This window comes from Pectinophora gossypiella, chromosome 2, assembly GCF_024362695.1.
Source record: "Pectinophora gossypiella chromosome 2, ilPecGoss1.1, whole genome shotgun sequence".
Classification (NCBI taxonomy): Eukaryota; Metazoa; Arthropoda; class Insecta; order Lepidoptera; family Gelechiidae; genus Pectinophora; species Pectinophora gossypiella.
The window spans coordinates 14627438-14646116 of record NC_065405.1 but is presented as its reverse complement, the minus strand read 5'-3'; the positions used below and the strand labels follow the sequence as shown (position 1 = coordinate 14646116).

Genomic DNA, 18679 nt, shown 5'->3' with positions numbered 1-18679 from the left:
AGCCGATTCTCGTCGAGAATTTACTAGCACCCTTGAAGTCGTGACTATTAATGTTAATACCACTCATAGACATAATGGAGAAGAGTGACCAGTTCTCGCCGATGTCGCTAAAGCTAGTAGGCACGTAATGTCATCGATTTGCATATAATCAGGATGCTGCGTGATCACTGGAGCAACACCTGCACTTATAAAGTCAAAGTCAAATATAACCAGCCCAATACAGGTTAGGTCACCTCCGAAAATGCATTTTTCGGGAATGTGGGTTTCTTCACGATGTTTTTATTATTATTATTTATTTTATTTTCAGACATTTGTCCATAGTTTGTTAGTAACAATTTTCTTACTCTCTAATATTAGTAACTAAAAATAATGCACAAATCAGTCCTGTCAGTCAGTCGGTATGGAGCTTCATCCACCTGCGCAGTAGTGGAGAGTCCCACCTGTCTGCGAACACACTCAAATTGGTGCTGGTGGTGCCTCGGACGCGCGCTAGTAGGGACGCGCACCGCTTCCTGATAATGGCGGCGAAACCATCGACCCGCGCATCCGCGAACATCCCCGACGCGCTGCAGCTTTTCCTTCAGTTTTCCTTCACCGCTGACCACGTGATAATCATTTCTGACCCAAACAAGAATTTAAAAAGCAAATTCGACAATCATTGGTATAGGCCTGTACTGAAACCGAACCTGCGACCTCAGTGAGCTACCACGGCTTCCATTTTTGCGAAGACTGCAGCCTTAATATTAGGATGGCAGGAACAGTGGTTCTACGACAGAATACTACTTTTTTTTTCAAAAGATTGGTATATTTCTGCGCACTAAGGCACTCAAGTACCTGTAACGAAAAACATGATCATTTTTTCTGTTCTCACCATTAAATCCATCAAGACCATCGCTTTTACAAAAAAAAAAAAAACATAAGTAGTCAAGTAATTTGAGTAGGTAGTGTGACATTTTAGAGCACAAAAATTCTCGTTTTAGCGCTTACAGTTAAATACCTAGATATTATTTTTTACGATCAACAACCACTTACCTGTCATCGACTAAGCCTTGCGCCTACGCATTGGCAACTTTGTCCCACGCTGCTTACTTTGTTCGAAACAATTATCATTTCAATAATGACATCAAGAGTGAGTTTTATGAGAAAATTATCTGTTGGACTGGGCCTTAACATAGTATGCGTTTAAATAGGTACTCAGGTATTATCCCGGACATGTCATTGAACTCGACTACAGGAGTTCCGGCCAAATAGTTAATGCCATATGCGACAAAACTATAATAATAAATCATCATCACCAGCCCATTAACATCCCCACTGCTGGGGCACGGGTCTTCCCTATGGATGGATACGGAGATCGGGCCTTAAACCACCACGCGGGCCCAGTGCGGATTGGCGGTTATTAACGACTGCTAATGCAGCCGGGACCAACGGCTTAACGTGCCTTCCGAAGCACGGAGGAGCTCGAGGTGAAAACTTTTTTTTTGTAGTCACCCATTTATGACCGGCCTTTTCGAAAATTGCTTAACTTCAACAATCGCAGGCCGAGCGCGTTTACCGCTGCGCCACCGAGCTCCAATTCTTCCAATCCTCCAATAATAAATAAATTTCCAAAAAATAACTGTTACAATGAAGTTTAAAATTTTTTTATTTTTTTTTTGACGTGATTTATTGTACATACATACATACATACATAAACTCACGCCCGTAATCCCTAATGGGGTGGGCAGAGCCACAAGTAATCAAAGACAACGTGATTTATTGTAGATTTGCCGCAGATGGCATTAACTACTTGGCCGGACAAATGGGGAGCGCTGAAGGCTCTCACCCGGTACAACGTTTAAGACAACAGGCCTGAGGGTGCCCAGTTGGGCGCGAACCTCGGCTCAGGGCGTCGTCTGAGAGGAAAAATATTTGAAAGAATTAATCGACCCTAGTGGGTCGATAGCGATAAGCGCTGAATGAGGGAAATCGTCGACCACGCCGGCGGGGTCGGTATCGGGGTCCTGAAGTGTTTGGTGTCGCGAGCTGATTGGCTGCCTCTATGGCTAGGGTAATCGGGTCGTCGGGATCGTATATTACGTCCTTCGGACGCCGATACTTTTCAGTACCGTCCCTAAGCGGGATGTATTCGGAAGCCGCAACTACCAGGGGATTTGGGTGGTGCGGAGCAGAATCGAAAAAACGTTTGGAAGCTAATTTGAGCCATTGGGCAATGGTTGGCAGACCTAGGTCAATGTGCAGATTTTCATTGCGAAGGAACCACGGAGCTCCCGTGGCTTTCCGCATGAAACGATTTTGTATTACCTGTAGACGGTGAATTTGAGAGGGGATCGCGTGAGCGAAAACTACCCCTGCATAGGTCATGATCGGACGGATGCAAGTCGTGTAGATTTTCACCTTATTCCTAAGGGAGAGAAGTTTACAATGGTTGTACTTAAAATACAAGGAAGTGATTCGCTGTCCCCTAAACTAGGTAAAATCCTACTAAGATACACTTAGGGGTCAAACTAATTACTCAAAATAAGTAGATAATAAGTCACATAATGAGGACCTTTCCACGCTACGTTCATCAAAAACAATATAGATGGCTTTGTACAAATTTAACGAGATAATTACATATTTTCTCATCATCATCAGCCCGTTAACGTCCCCACTGCTGGGGCACGGACCTTCCCTATTGGGCGTATTTTCTCATTGCCCCATTATTAATAAATATAATAGGACAGGTTTGGGTAATTTTGGTTAGGACATTGTAAGCTGATCACCTGATTGACCAGAAGTAAGATGATCCGTGCTTCGGCAGGCGCGTTACGACCTTGATCCCGGTTACTACTTACTGATGTAAGTACGTAGTCGTTTCTTGAGTCACGTCAGGAGTTTTTGGTGGCTCAGTTATAATCCTGACACCAGGGTTGATGAGGTTGGTCATCCATCTCACAATTCACGCGATAGAAGAAGAAATATACTTACTTAATGTAATTATTTCCAAAATAATTATCTCAGACGACGCCCTGGGCCGAAGTTCGCGGAGAACTAGGCACCCTCAGGCCTGTTGTCGTAAATTTTGTACCGGGTGAGAGCCCAGCGCTCCCCATTCGTCCGGCCAAGTAGTTAATGCCGTCTGTGGCAAATTTACAATAAGTCACGTCAAAAAAAGCATAAAATAATAAAAAAATAACAATGTAAAAAACATATACGATTTATTTCCAGACGTTAAGAATGCGCCTGACATCTTAATCCGTTTCTGGCCTCAAAACCTAAAAATGTTTCGAATTATCCGGATGAGTTCTGAGTTGGAAGTGTCATGTAAATTTATACCGCAATAATTTAAGTTACTTACTTACTTATTCTGCTTTAAAGAAATGCATTCCATATATAAACATAAGTAAGTAAGTAGTTCATTTATTATAGGATTAGATAGAAGGTGATATAAAGTTCATTTATGATATAACGGGGGTTAAAATTGCCACATCGAAATTTGACATTTGTTTGCATTGCGGACTTACCTTTATATGCGCAAATGTCAAATTGCAACATTGCTTTCTCAGATGAATTGCTTCGATGTGGCCATTTTAACCCCTAAGGTGCAAAATAAACTCTCCTACACATCTTAAGACCTCTTCTTACCTACTTATCTAGAGCGGTTGCAAGTTGTTTTATTATCACTTGTATCAACTCGCCCTAGAACAAGCACGGATGTCTACATTTTTCTATGTATAATTAAACATAGCCATTTGCATAATAAAAGCGGCATTTCCTATGCGCATCAGCTCTGAGCTGCTAGTGTACATAAACAAATATAATAATAATAATAATATAAAATCTTTGCGTTTAATTGTCAATTCACTGGAATAGCATCGCCTTCCTTACTGCATATAATCAGTGATGCGCTGTTCTCTGGAATGTTCTCACTTTGGGAACGTTCCCGCCAGTAAAAAGGAGCAAGACTTATATTAAAAGAGCTTTATTACCTAACCTTTAGGCAGATATGACCAAAGTACTAGAAATAACAATTTGAAAAAGAGAAGCAAGAAGTTTTTGAGAGAAGCTTCTATGCTGTTCTGGGAGCAAATAAAAAACATAGAACATGTTCAGCTGCTTGTCTTCCCGGGCATGTCGTAAAAACCGACAGAGGGATTGTGTCCTCTAACATGATGGACTAATATTATGGGCGATAGGCTGATCCCTTATCACCATAAGGTTCATCATATCCAGCTTACGACATCGTATCAACAGTGGCTGCAAGTTGTCTTTGATTACTTGTGGCTCTGCCCACCCCATTAGGGATTGCGGGCGTGAGTTTATGTATGTATGTATGAAAAAGAGAAGCAGCCAATGTTCTAAGTTATTATCACGGAATAGAAGAAAGCGAATGGAAAGGCCCTAATGCGCATTTTGCATGAGAACCGCTGTCGCAGGTTCAACCCCACTCTCTTTTACTACTACTCCTGCAGACAGATAACTACGATACCTAGCTCTACTGCTTCTCTAATTCCACAGCCACTTTACCGGCAAAGTATATTATGTGTTTTAGGCTGCAATTTTATCATTACTTTTCGTAAGATACTGCAAACAAAAGCAAAATGTTGATAAATAGCCGATCATACTATGGTTTTTAGCGTTCCTGTGATAAGGAGAGATCTCCTTGTATGATAGTCGATAATAGATTTTTTGACCTGCAGATCATAATGCACAAGGCAACCTTTTAATATACTATTGTGGAGCTCCGTGTGATAATATACTAATGCAAAGCTGAAGTTCGAACTATTTGATCGTACTTGTATGGCGCGCGTTTCGCGCCCACTGTTCCGTGGTTAAGTATTAAAAAGTTTTTACAACAGTTACTTTTTCGCTTTGGGAATATTCTCGGGGACGGCACTTGACTGCATATAATTCGTTTTATATCCATAATTACCTTCTTATTAATCTAATAGTGTAATGAAATGGAAACAGGAAGCGTATAACGAGTGGTGGTATTATTAGGAAAATTGCGTTCACTGGCGTCAGTAGCTGTTTCCTTTACGACGGGTTAGATGGTGAGGATACAGAACGAAAATTATACCAATAAAGTAAGTTTATAAAACCCACATTCCCGAGAAATGCATTTTCGGAGGTATGTGACCTAAACTGTATCGGGATGGTTTTCCCTTCGCGGGTTGGAAAGTCAGACAGGCAGTCGCTTCTGTAAAAAACCGGACCTGTCAAATCTTCAGGTTAGGTAAGCGGACCCTGTAAAAAACGGGATAATGCTAGGGGATGATGATAAAAGTAAGTTTATAAAAAAAAAGGTTTAGTACGATACGGGTGAAAACCTCAACGGTTACAAAAGCGTAGACGAGATCCATCGATATGGCACTGCAGGACGGAAGGAGCAAGTCACAGGGACTGTAACCTGGCACCTGACAGAGGGCAACAGTAATTGTCAGTACTATTTAGAGGCGGAGGAGAGGAGTTCTAGTACGGCTTCGAAATAGACTACTCTGGGCGCCATCCCACTCGTGTCAGACAAGAGTATTGCGGGCGGAAGGCAAGAGGGAAACCACTGTCTTATTTTTCCGTATAAAAGTAGCATGGAGAATGCTACACCGCCAAGAACGGGGGTCCTAAATTAATTAATGATGACGACGGTCTACTCTGAACCAGCAAGCGTGAATGAAACGATTGATGAATGTGAAGGAAGCAAGAAAAGTGTGTCAGGATCGATGCAAATGTCTCCGCTTATTCAGTGGGAAATAGCCGTGAGTTTAGGTAGGTATTTATGTAGTCCGCCCTGTAGTTCCGGGCGCAAGAATAGGGCTACGGCACCCCCTGCCTGTCGTAAGAGGCGACTGAAAGGGGACACTGGGGATCGTGAGTGGTAAGGGCGGGGGCCCGAACCACTCAACACACGATCTCCGGGATGGACGGCAATGCGATATTGCCTCGCATCGCCGTAAAACTGGGATGGCGTAGGGGTGGGGATCTACCCCGGGACGCGCTTTAGTGAAAGCAAGTGCGAGGGGAGCACCGGTGCGTTCGACAGAGACCCCGGAGCTCCCCGACATGCACAGCAGAGGGCCATCGGAGGGGTTTTAGTCGGTAGGAGTCCGATATAACCTCGTCGCTCCCCCGGGTGGCGAGGTATCCCATGAGGATTTCCCCTTCGTTATTAAAAAAAAAGTATGTATGTAGTAAATATTATCCTCAGACGACTCCCTGGGACGAGGTTCCCGCCCAATTGGGTACCTTCAGGCATGTTGTCTTAAATGTTTCACCGGGTGAGAGCCCTCAGCGCTCCCCATTTGTCCAGCCACACGGTGCCACATCGAGCTCTTACGCTGGGAGGCGCAAGCAGGCCAGCGTCCGGAATGGAAACGCCTTGTCCAATAAAAGGTGTCTGACTTCCAAGAAGAAATAAGGTCAAGTCTGGACAGAAAACACGATAATCTGAAAGCCCGACCAGCTGCGACAATCACCTATAATAGTCACATAGCATGGCATTGCTTCCGACTATTACTATCGATAGTTCGTGCAGTAGTCCTATCGACAATTTTGACGTATCGATACTATCCGTATAGCGAAACTATCGATAGCCTATGATTACTATTGATTTATTTTCAACTATAGGTTTAAATAAACTAACGCTACTGGTGTCTTGTTGGTTGCGGAACCAACATGTATTTTTTTGTCGTATTATAAACACCTACGAACTTATATTATTATTCTAATTAATAAAACGACAATATATTTATTTAGTAGGTATATTTTTTAATCACATTGATAAGTTTATTTACATTTAGTTCTTAATCGTTAAGAATGTTAAAAAGCTGTAACTTTAGTGACTAGAAAGCAAAAACTGAAAAACTATTAAATATATATCATAAAATCTTTAAATTTTCTACCTACATATTTCCTCGCCTTATGGTTGTCTGGAAGAAATCGCTTTAAGCGATAAGGCCGCCACTTGCCTTGTACCTAGTTAAGTCTTTTGTAAATAATTTCATTTATTTTGGTGTAATAAAGTATATTTGTATTGTATTGTAAAATTGTTAATTAAAATAGTAAATTTTAATTCACATAAAATTGTCAGTAAGCAGTTAAATAAAATAGTATATTTAAATGCCTAACTTGCCTTGAAGCTTTGCATAAAGACTAAAACTAACTACAATTAAAAAATAACTATTTGACAACTTAGTAAAATGAGATATTTTTCACGAAACATTTAAACGAAAATTTCTACGGAATTTGTATGGAAATCTGTTTTGTGACATCATCAATAAAAGCAGTCAGAACTCGTACTTATTGTTATTTAATTGAAAGTTAAATTTCGAAAAGAAGCCAAGCAGAATAATGATATTGATTTTAGACCATGTTAGCCTGGCTTCTATTTCTAGATTAGCATTTTATAATTTATCTTTGACCCTTCATTATTACTGTCATCATTACAGTCCTACAGTTTAGTGAAATCCGAGGCAGAAAGTGTCTCTTACTTATTAATCATAATTAAAAAAAAAATTAAGCAGAAGAATAGTAGAATCCAAACCATAGCACAAAATTAAAAAACAAATATTTTAAAAGTATAATGTGTCACGAGGAGTGGAAATCGGTTGTTGGAGCCTTACATCACAACAGGGGATAATATGATTAGAAGAAACACAACATAAGCTGATAATTATTTTCCGAACTGTTAGTCAGAGGTACATCCATCGCAAGATGAACTGAGTACCCATGTTAACATGGAGGTTTCTTTTAAAAAAAAGTTATTAAAAAATTCTATACAAATTATCACGTTTCAGCTTCTAGTTACTACAATTACAGCTCAAACACCTACAATAAAACAGTCAATAAATATCAATAATTTCATACACATATCTATCAGCAGTCAGCAAACTTAATATCATAAGCTTTAAACAGTAACTCTGAGAGATAAATATAATTATAATTCGTGTTCATCTTACAAATCAACAGGTAGGCACAGATAGATAACTCTTCGATAGATATGATAGGTTGATTTTAAAACATAACTCCTAAAGAAAGACAGTTTAAATAGGTTAGGAGAAAACAAGATATTTGCTACCTATTTCTGTGCAACTAACATTTACCATTAAAATGACATTCAGATTTTGAATACATCGATGAAACTACTAAAACCTATTATTTTTTTGTTATTTTTCTTTGCAGATTATATTCCATACGGCTAATGCAACATGTAACACCGATAAGCCGATTATTTTGTGTAACATTTCAAGACATTTAAGTAGCTATTACGTTGAATAATGTTTATTTAAAAATAACCTAACCTAAAAGCAAACAAAAAACAATTCGCTTTACAGTTCGTTGTCGTGTACCACTGCACTCTTGTTGCATTTGGAGAAGATGACACGCAAGAAAGAGTGGAAGATCGTGATTGCAAATTGGAATATGATCATTGTAGCGCCAAAGGTCGTGTAGTCAAAAGAGAGGATGTTGTTTTGTCATTTGGCGGGTGCGGGGGCAGTTGGGGCAGACGCTACTCGCTGTTGTGCGGCTGACAGCTGTGGGGTATCAGTGGCCAGGGACCGGAGCTGCTTCTCGGCTGCTGCGTTCACCATCTTGGTAACGTTAGCTTTCATCTTGTTCCTTTCAACTGCAGGAGCTGTAACATAGAAAAGGATACGAATTAGTGCTACTTGAACTTATTTTATGGACTAAAAGGCTGTCACAAAAACCTTAATTGGTTAAAAATGTGATGGATGATTATCAAAACCCTATATTTAAATGACAGCAGCAATAATGCACCTTTTGAAAGGAGCACTTTATGAGATGGCTACAAGTTGCTATAGTACACTGCCTAGTTAGAAAGGGATGATAAATATGTAAAACTAATCATGTTATATATTTAACATATATATGTTTAATAGGATACATAAGTATAACCTAGAAATAGGAAAAACATCATTACAAGATAATATTTTTGATTAAAGTCAGTTACAATAGTATGAATCAAAGTCAGTTCTCCAGAATTTTACTGACAAAATTCAAAGTAGTTATTGTGTAATTGGCTTACACATTAGTACTTGGCTTTAACTAATGTTATAATGTTTCAGCAGGAAATAAATAAATAAGAATCCCTACATACATTTCAGCTAAAATTATTAGTTGCCAAACATAACCAAAGAAAAGTCAGTAATAAAAACTGCGCAAAGAGACGCCGATTACAATCAACAATTTATAACGTGGCTGACTCAAAACTATTCAAATGTTGCTCACTATAATAACGATAGAAGTCTCCGCCTATATCGAATACTTCGTTCCTACTATTAATTACTCAATAACTACTGACAAATTTGCGAAACATTTGAAGGGGCGAGAATATGAAAACAAAAGACAATCTTTACCTATACCCCTCTAGTTTCATCCACACTTGTGCAATCGTCAACTAAGTGCGTTGTTTTACAAGTGAATAATGCACCTTTTGAAAGGAGCACTTTATGAAATGGGTACAAGTTGTTATAGTACTACAATTTTGTAGCCTCCATAATGTAACATCGCATGAAAAATGGCCTACTCACCTTTGCTTTTCGCCGGGGCGTTGCTTCGCTTAGTGATGGCCTTTCCTTTGCCTTTCTTCTGTTTAGCGCCTGAAGGGAGCTTGCTTTTCACCTTTAGTTTACCCTGGGCCATTTTTATGCCGAAATAAAAAGAACAGTCACAATGATTTCTTCGACAATGGCCTGCGTAGAAGATCCTTGTGAGCAAGCGCGTGGTTTTGTTTTGACGTTTTGTGACTGTCACTGTCAGTCAGCTGTCCGATTGTCATCGTGACATTGACGTTTTCGTTCAGAAATCAGAATGAAACTTTTATAATAATTAAAAATCCAAAACCTCTTTGTATTAAAATTTTATTTTATATTACACTTTGTCAGAATTCTATTTGTTTGTTTCCTATCTTCTACATGAGTGACTGTCACAGGCTCCTGAGTTTTTTTATGATGATAGTTTATATGTATACAAAGTATTAGGAGCATTCTGAGTCCGGGGTCTAGTGCCGGGTAAAGGTCCAAAGGCCCCTGTGATGAGTCATGCAACGACTTTAGCTTACTACTTAACGTGCCTAACATTTTACTTTTCGAACAATCGAGTCAGCTTGCAATGTTATAAGTCTAATAAGGGATCATAAAGTGATTTTTGTGATAATCCCTACCGGGATTCGAACCCGGGAAAGAGCGCAACGCTCAACCACTGGACTGCGGAGGTGTGATGCTCTGTCGCGGGGCCACCACCTCCAATTCAATTGAAAACGATATAGATTACTGTACGTACCATGTACATAGTGTACGTGAAAAGATTTTATGTGTACGTGCTATAATTAGAAAGAAAACAACAAATTAAAGTGGCTTCGCTGGAGAGCATACTCCCCAGCGGAGCCACTCAGTTTGCATACTTCGAGATGTTTTCTTCCTGTAAATTGTAGTATAGTTTGATGTACGTACTACGTACATAGTGTACGTGAAAAGATTTTATGTGTACGTGCTATAATTAGAAAGAAAACAACAAATTAAAGTGTATATGACGGCATGAACAAAACGTGAAGCGCTGAAGATTTTAAGAAACAATCTCCTTGCGAGAACTTTTTATCTATGCACAAACTACTAAGAGAACCTATTTCAGACGAACGTCTCTCATACAAAACAAAGAGCCTCAGAATTTAGAGTATGACACTTGATTTGACATATAAAATTATATTGCCACACGCAAAAATAATTGTGGGGTTGCCATAGTAATGATATGGCACGGCGTGGCAGTAGTGATAGCTTTAAATTATTTAGATTACTTTAAATTTTGATGACAAGGTTTATTAAAAAAAGACTGCATTTTACTTGTATAACATTTTATTTTTTAATTTTGTTTTATATTTTATGGTTTTTTTTTTCTGAAATAGAGCTTTATTATTATTATTTTAAATATGCCTTTTTGCATTAATGGCAAACTTTCCTCTAAACTCTCTAATCTAGAGACATCTGTACCGTACCCTTTAATATTTTGTTTATAATAACACTGCTAATCTTGAGAGACCCGGAAAGTTTTTAATAAAAATGTCTTTGTGCAATCCGCATGGCAAACACAATTGTTCCCAGTAGTCCTAAGCCTTCGCAAATTGTCATCACACAAACACTTTAACTTCTGCACTTCTAGAGTTCTTCCTAGCTCACTTTTAGGAAACTGGTGAAATATAGCGTCTTTTCGTCTTTTCGCTTACTTATCTTACACTCATACTGTATGGATATCACAGTTTTCTAGTTGAGAGGCTAACTACGGAATTTATTCAACGCAAATTTCACTCGATCACTTACATTTATAAAACTACTTACAATGAAACAATGATTGATTTTGGATTTTGTTTGGTTAGGACGCCGGGCGGGCAGCGCTTGCCCTTGTGTCTATGTTTATATCCTAACCTAAGATTGTCCCAAGATGGCGGAAGATCGCAGAGGGGTGAAATGAAGTAGGAGAGGGGTGAAGTAGCTGTCATTTTCTAAACTCGGTACATTTGCGCTATGGTACAATTTTTTTGTATGAACATTTCCGGCCGTGTATCTATGACAGATTTGACATAAATTGCCAGTGCCATACCGATCCGTCACCAAACCTTGTCATCAAAATTTAAAGTAATCTAAATAATTTAAAGCTATCACTACTGCCACGCCGTGCCATATCATTACTATGGCAACCCCACAATTATTTTTGCGTGTGGCAATATAATTTTATATGTCAAATCAAGTGTCATACTCTAAATTCTGAGGCTCTTTGTTTTGTATGAGAGACGTTCGTCTGAAATAGGTTCTCTTAGTAGTTTGTGCATAGATAAAAAGTTCTCGCAAGGAGATTGTTTCTTAAAATCTTCAGCGCTTCACGTTTTGTTCATGCCGTCATATACACTTTAATTTGTTGTTTTCTTTCTAATTATAGCACGTACACATAAAATCTTTTCACGTACACTATTTACGTAGTACGTACATCAAACTATACTACAATTTACAGGAAGAAAACATCTCGAAGTATGCAAACTGAGTGGCTCCGCTGGGGAGTATACTCTCCAGCGAAGCCACTTTAATTTGTTGCTTTCTTTCTAATTATAGCACGTACATATAAAATCTTTTCACGTACACTATGTACGTAGTACGTACATCAAACTATACTTCAATTTACAGGAAGAAAACATCTCGAAGTATGCAAACTGAGTGGCTCCGCTGGGGAGTATGCTCTCCAGCGAAGCCACTTTAATTTGTTGTTTTCTTTCTAATTATAGCACGTACACATAAAATCTTTTCACGTACACTATGTACATGGTACGTACAGTAATCTATATCGTTTTCAACTGAATTGGAGGTGGTGGCTCCGCGACAGAGCATCACACCTGCGGAGGCTATTCTATAGGCATACATTATCCAGCTTAAGACAACCTCTTTACACCTTGTAGATAAGCATCTTACTACTATTTATTTTATATTTTTATTTGTAAGATGATTTTTCTGTTGGTATTAGTCATACTTACCGCTTACCATAACTGTATAATTATAACATCGTGATAAACTTTCTTTACGTTCGCTTTTATCGCATCTTCGTCGTTTTACTCCCCCAACACTTGACTCTGGCGGTGCCGCCGCTTCCATTCTTATTGCGAATCCGCCAGAACTTCCCCCGTTCAATAAAACCATCTTATTGACACATCTCTCCCTACTGACTCCACTTATGAGTGCTCATTCGCATAAGAACTCTTCCAGTTCTTTTGTCTTCGCGATGCACTGGCAAACACTTCTTAAGAGCGGGAAATAAAACACAAAAACCAAAGTTTATGGACTTTTATTCATAAATCGACTGTTGCAGTATATGAATTCGAGTTTCAAGTTAAGAAATATACATAATATATAATATCTAAATATATTTTATGTACAGACGAATAGAAAAGTAGTCGAGTATAATAATCGGCTATCGATAGAGTCGAGCGGCGAGAGTGCAGGCGACCGGCGGGAAGCGGTGCGGACGAGGCGCACCTCGCCATAAAACGTCTAGAAAAATAGATAAATCGCTCAAAAACGTCAGAGTCAGTCGAAAAGATAGAAGAGGGCGCGAGCGAGCACGCGAGAGAGAGAGAGCGAGACTCGCGCATGCGCGCCTTGGGGGTGCAAACTCTATGACAGCGGACAGAAGTTGTGGCGACCATGGAACCGCCAGCAAGGGCTATAAAGATTATGTTTCATAATCCGCTACCCGCCGCCCGCTGTCATCATCATTTTGTGGCCCCAGGCGGCGTTGGGAGCGCGGACTGCGCAGACGCTTTACGCGTATTCCGTGTCAGTGGAGAGGCTGCGCTCTGCCGGGGAGCGCCGCCCGCCGGCCTCCGCCGCCGGCTCGCCCGCCTGCGCCTGCGCGTATGCCAGGCTCTTCTGGTAGCTGAACAGCTGTCGCTCCAGCGCATAGTTTTCCGACTGCAACGCTGCGATCTCTCGCCTGAAACCACGTTATGGTAATGAGAATTAGTTATCATGATTGGAATTTTAATAGAATGTAAATCAATTCATATAAAAAAACAAATCAATTCAATTTGATATCCGTCTGGCTATTATAAATTTTTGACGCTACTAGCTTTGGCGACAGATTTCATTATGATACAGAGATTTTTCAGGCAAGTCTGTTTATTAACACGTCTGTCTGTCTGTCTGTTTACTTCCATTTATCTAGAAATTCTTTTATATCTGAAAATCTTATTACTCCTAAGTTGCAAACGATTATAATCGTAGGCAACTTGGTTAACCCCCTGGTCACCTTTACAATTTCCTTAAACCGAACTAAAGCTACAAACAATAATAAATTCACGTACCTCATCTGATGCGCATGCAATCGGATCAAGTCATCATAGACGTGGTAAGTGGCCTGGAAGAGTAGGTAAGTGTCGCCCCATTCGAGGCGTACGCGCAACTCTCCGCCCGGGTGCAAGAAGGGCCCCGGACGGGATACGTCCTCCACGCGAAGAGAAGTCTCCATCATCAAACCTTCATCTGCGCTGTCCTGTTGAGAAACGAGATTCAATGAGAAATTTATTATTTACTAAGACACGCAATCATCGATTTTGTTGGCCGTCGATACTATCGACATAGATGATTTTCAAGGTCAGCAATCGTTAGAACCAGGTATCGATAGTTCGGCAACGTCTTCTATAACGTGTCTCCCTCAATCAGCGCTTATCGCTATCGACCCAGTAGGGTCGATTAATTCTTTCAAATATTTTTCCTCTCAGACGACGCCCTGAGCCGAAGTTCGCGCCCAACTGGGCACTCTCAGGCCTGTTGTCTTAAATGTTGTACCGGGTAAGAGCTTCAGCGCTTTCCGGCCAAGTAGTTAATGCCATCTGCGGCAAATCTACAATAAGTTACGTCAAAAAAATATATGTAACGTGTCACGTACCTGCGCATAGTAATGCTCGAAGGGTGCTCCAGGCAGCTCCTCAGCATCAGGCTCGCCAGGCGCCGCGTTGGAGCGTACGAGCCACGCCGACCAGCTGACGTACCGCAGGTGGTTGCGCGGCACGTGGTGCACGTCGCGGTATAGCATGTGCAGGCGCACCGTTTCGGAGTGCGTGTCGCAGCGCAGGGCCCAGGCCTGGGGACGTAAGGGGTTATACAATAGAATAGTGTGTGCATTTACAGGATATACAAACAAAACATTTTGATGTAGGATTAATGTCATGTTAGTAAATGTTAGGAATTTAGGAACAATAGAGGATTGACGAGAGGTGTTATAATATTACCTTCTGGTGTCTGGAATAGTAGATGTAGGTACTGGCAATTCTGACGGACACTCAAGTAGTAGTATCTGCTTGTTTTCTTCTGTGTTTACCTTCACAGTTGAATCTGCCTATCTCTCTGTACAATATCCTTCCTTACCTGTTTATCCCGATCGTAGCAGGTAGCAGCTCTCCCGGCAGCAGAGACCGCCAGCTCAGCGACCGCCCTCGCCCACAGCAGCTCGATGGTCAGCCGCATACCCTTGTGCGACAAACGTGCAGCTGGCCTGGGCGTCCACGGCGGAGTGCGCCCGTCGGCGTCGCACACGCACTCCAGCGGCCCAGAGTGAACTCGTCGCTCGCCTTCGCCGAGAGCGAGCGCATATCTCACGCGGCAGCGTTGGCCCTCGCCCGAGAGACGAGCGAGGCGAAGAGTTAGGGGCTCCTGGTGGCAAAATTAAGGGTTGAATAATATTTAAAGTTATCGGGGATAAAAGAGACAAGATGATTCGACACTTAATAAGACACGATAAATTTGCGAAACTCATCATGGCAGACAAGATAGGAGAAAAGAGAGGAAAAGGAAGACCGAGAAGAGATAACATGGAACAAATTAAAGAGAATGTGATCGTCGTGTCTTATAAAGAAGTCAGAAATATGCTTTTTCTAATTTTCTTTTATTTTGGTACAATAAAGACCAATATTCGAATTTAAATGAAGAATACTACGTATACCGACAAGAGCTAATGTTATTGTTACGATAAGGAAATAGCTAATAAAAAGACGATATTAAACTTGTCTACCCAAAAGCTTGTTACGCTGCTATGCATGATTTAGGGGAAAAAATAAAAGCATAAATAGCCTAAGTAATAAAAAACAAAAACAAGAAAACAATAATGGCGTTGCCAATCGACAGGGAATTGGCCAATATTACAGAACCATTCACCGTTTTACTCCATCTAGCCCAAGGTATGCTACACTACGTTTTCCGCCTTTAGTCTGATAGCTGTCAGGTGCGTCTGAGTACTTGCCTTGCCAGCACCTCCAGTAGCCGACACGGACCAGTCGAACCCTGCGAAGGCGATGGGTGGCGTGTCAAGCCGAGGCGCGCGCAACTCGCACGAGTACAGCGTGCGCACGCGCGACATCGTCAACTCCAGCTGGAACTCGCCGCGCGAGTCCGCGAACTTGGTGCTGGAATGTCAAGAAATATTAGACCGACAAGGAATCTTATTTCCAATTCGCATGCGTGATATCTACCTATGTCATCTTCCAAATGACAAGTTCCGATGTGATGCGTGAGATGGGTAGACTTATATATTTTCGAACGTGAGTTGAAAGCGAGCGATCCAAAAATAAGGCCTAAGGATCTTGTGGTACTTGGAGGACATTGATAGAGGGCGCTGAGGTGCATCGCCTAACCAACAACTGTCTTAGAATGACTTTCATAGAAATGCTGTACGCGCTGCTGAAATTGGATCGTGTACTAGGTTCAAGATAAATTATGAAATTCTGATTACTAAATAAAGACAGATCTAAAACTAACGAAAAATCTTTTTTCTCTTTAATCGATTAATCGATTTATGAATTTTAATTAAGAAAAACGCCCGACATTTCATCACATATTTCTATGACGACACAGTGTGCTTTTTCATACGAATTCCATAGTAATTTCGTGTTTTGACGTTTAGTAAAAAGTGACTGAATTGACTAGTTGGAAACTAGCCTATAGATTCTCCAACTGACATTACTATTGACGAATCGTAACTCGCCAGATAAATCGTTCTTTTCACGGAGTATTATAAAGCCTCCGTCACACGGGTGTCACTATTTAATGGAAAGGGAGTTCTGCCGAAAAAGTTTCCTACTGCCGTCGCTAACGCTATTGGCGATTCTCGTAGCGACGCCTGCTGGGCTTACACGAGCAACGTGATAAAATTATCGATCGATTCAATAAATTTTGTTGAAATCGATAAGTTTGTTTGGTAATCATCTAACATGGGAGTTACATGATTTTATTGTAAGTCGTTCGTGATAAGTCATGTTGTTCTGTTTTATTTGGGTTCACTTATTAACACCAATCGACACAAAATGACATAATTATAGTTAGAATCGATAAAATGACCGTGATAAAATTTTATCTACATACTGGAAATGGTTTCGTCTCACGGATTAAAAAAAAAACACGCAAACACGCGTGCGGATTATAAAGCCTCCATCACAATGACGTTTCCTAGGAAGGCATTAATTCTGCTTTTGACCATCGCCGAAAGATCTTTGTTACTCTTATAATAGGCTAGATCTGACTTTATTAGCGAGGATCTATATTTGACTTTCTTTGTGTTTTTGGAAGTTGTTTATGTAAGTGACAGCTGTTCCTCGAAACATTAGTGACAGTTATTTACCTCAGTTCAGCGAGCGAGACACACCGGCCGCGGCCCTGCGCCGCGCAGCCCGCGTTGAAGCGGACCTGTTTCCCGGAGAACCCCTCATTTGCCGTGAAGTGGTCGCGACTGAGCAGCGTGAACGTGAAGTCCACGTACACGCGCATGCCCTCGCAAGCGCCGCGCCATACGAGGTATACTCCTGTTGAAGACAAGACAAGTGGTTAACGCTTTCATTTCCTTACTCTTACTAGGGGACGGGTAGGGATCTTAATAACACTGTAGACTCAACAAGCACCTACATAGAATGGAGCTGACCGAGTCCCCTTTATGCAGATTCTGTTTTTCTTTTCACCTGCCATTACACCTGCTGTGCAGCTGTGACGCTCTCATATACAGTAGAAGCCGAGCACTGGGGGGCCAAATGATGGATCCCCAGGAGATCATGGAGCCTGCTCCCAAAAAGACGCTCGATCTAATCGAACGGATTGGTCTACAGGAGTTTTAAATATGTGTAGGGATTTGGCTACAATAGATCTAGCTAGGTCGCAGTGGCCATTCGGGCTACATTAGTTCGAATCCTCTCAAACCCAAATAATAAATAAATAATAAGCGCTTTCATTTTCTTTCCTCTAAATGTATTAATTATACTCAATAAAGTAAATAGTGGTAGTTATAAGTACTGCTAGCTGTTTCCACTGATTCTAATCCTAATGATTGAAATGTTTTGGTGTTGGGTGGAGGGACTTCCAGATCCAAGTAAAATGGCCCAAATTGGCCCGACGATCGAACCTGGACCCTTCGCGCGAAACGGAAGTATGAATGGAGACAATCTGTATGTATGTCAATTGTCATACATAATGTATAAGTAACATTTTTTCAAAAAAAAGGCTCTATGACTTGCTTCTCAAACGGGGTGCACCGTTTCGTACCCCGGTACCAGACTTGCACCAATGAGTTATTAATTTACTTATCTTAAGTGCAGTTGTCAGTTGACTCGACCTAGACGGCGATATAGCTCACTACCATAACGTTGGTTTAACAGAAACTCGGTGAGGTGTGGGTACTTAGTTCATGTTGCGATGGATGTACCTTTAACTCCAATTGAGACATAGTCGAGAGCTTATATTACGTTCTGAATTAAAGCAGAAACAAACCGAGCGAGGTATCGGAGCGGCTGAACGCGACGGCCCAGCGCTGGTGCGCGCAGCAGAAGTCCTTGGAGGTGACATCGCGGTCGGGCTCGCGCGTGGCGGAGCGCGTGACCACGAAGGTGAACACGTGCGTGTCGACGCGGTCCTTGAGCCGCGTGGCGCGGTACAGCAGCGCCATGCGCCTGCGCCGCGCCCGCCCGCGCCGCCGCACGCCCCGCGCCGCGCACGCGCCCCACGCGCTCTCTACTCTGCACTGCAACAATAGATACATTATACATGTTAACTGAGTTGTTAATTAGAGAAAGAAGAGAGAGGATAATCCATCAACACTGCAGCGCAAAGGTTACGAGTATACCAGCCCTCGCGGCACAGCAACCGCGCCGCGCGCGCTGCGGTTT

General features: G+C 41.3%; 2 protein-coding genes across 2 annotated transcripts; both read right to left on the bottom strand.

Moving 5' to 3' along the window:
- Positions 1-6724: 6724 nt before the first annotated feature.
- Positions 6725-9739, bottom strand: LOC126379102 (uncharacterized). The gene is made up of 2 exons (XM_050027688.1): positions 9531-9739; positions 6725-8614 (listed from the first exon to the last, which is right to left on the bottom strand). The coding sequence occupies exons 1-2, from the start codon at positions 9640-9642 to the stop codon at positions 8454-8456; spliced, it is 273 nt and encodes a 90-aa protein (XP_049883645.1). The 5' UTR covers positions 9643-9739; the 3' UTR covers positions 6725-8453.
- Positions 9740-12920: 3181 nt separating this feature from the next.
- Positions 12921-18459, bottom strand: LOC126378469 (uncharacterized). The gene is made up of 7 exons (XM_050026854.1): positions 18285-18459; positions 17149-17329; positions 15775-15937; positions 14904-15188; positions 14425-14619; positions 13841-14028; positions 12921-13470 (listed from the first exon to the last, which is right to left on the bottom strand). The coding sequence occupies exons 1-7, from the start codon at positions 18457-18459 to the stop codon at positions 13299-13301; spliced, it is 1359 nt and encodes a 452-aa protein (XP_049882811.1). The 3' UTR covers positions 12921-13298.
- Positions 18460-18679: the final 220 nt, after the last annotated feature.

What these genes read in the sequence shown, in the direction of transcription:
- LOC126379102 (XM_050027688.1), bottom strand. Translation starts at nt 9,642, where the DNA reads ATGGCCCAGGGTAAACTAAAGGTGAAAAGCAAGCTCCCTTCAGGCGCT. An exon ending in CGCCCCGGCGAAAAGCAAAG is followed by an intron (nt 8,615 to 9,530) that starts GTGAGTAGGCCA and finishes TCTATGTTACAG; the next exon opens with CTCCTGCAGTTGAAAGGAAC.
- LOC126378469 (XM_050026854.1), bottom strand. Translation starts at nt 18,459, where the DNA reads ATGGCGCTGCTGTACCGCGCCACGCGGCTCAAGGACCGCGTCGACACG. An exon ending in GTCTCGCTCGCTGAACTGAG is followed by an intron (nt 15,938 to 17,148) that starts GTAAATAACTGT and finishes TTGACATTCCAG; the next exon opens with CACCAAGTTCGCGGACTCGC. An exon ending in TCGAGCATTACTATGCGCAG is followed by an intron (nt 14,029 to 14,424) that starts GTACGTGACACG and finishes GTTTCTCAACAG; the next exon opens with GACAGCGCAGATGAAGGTTT.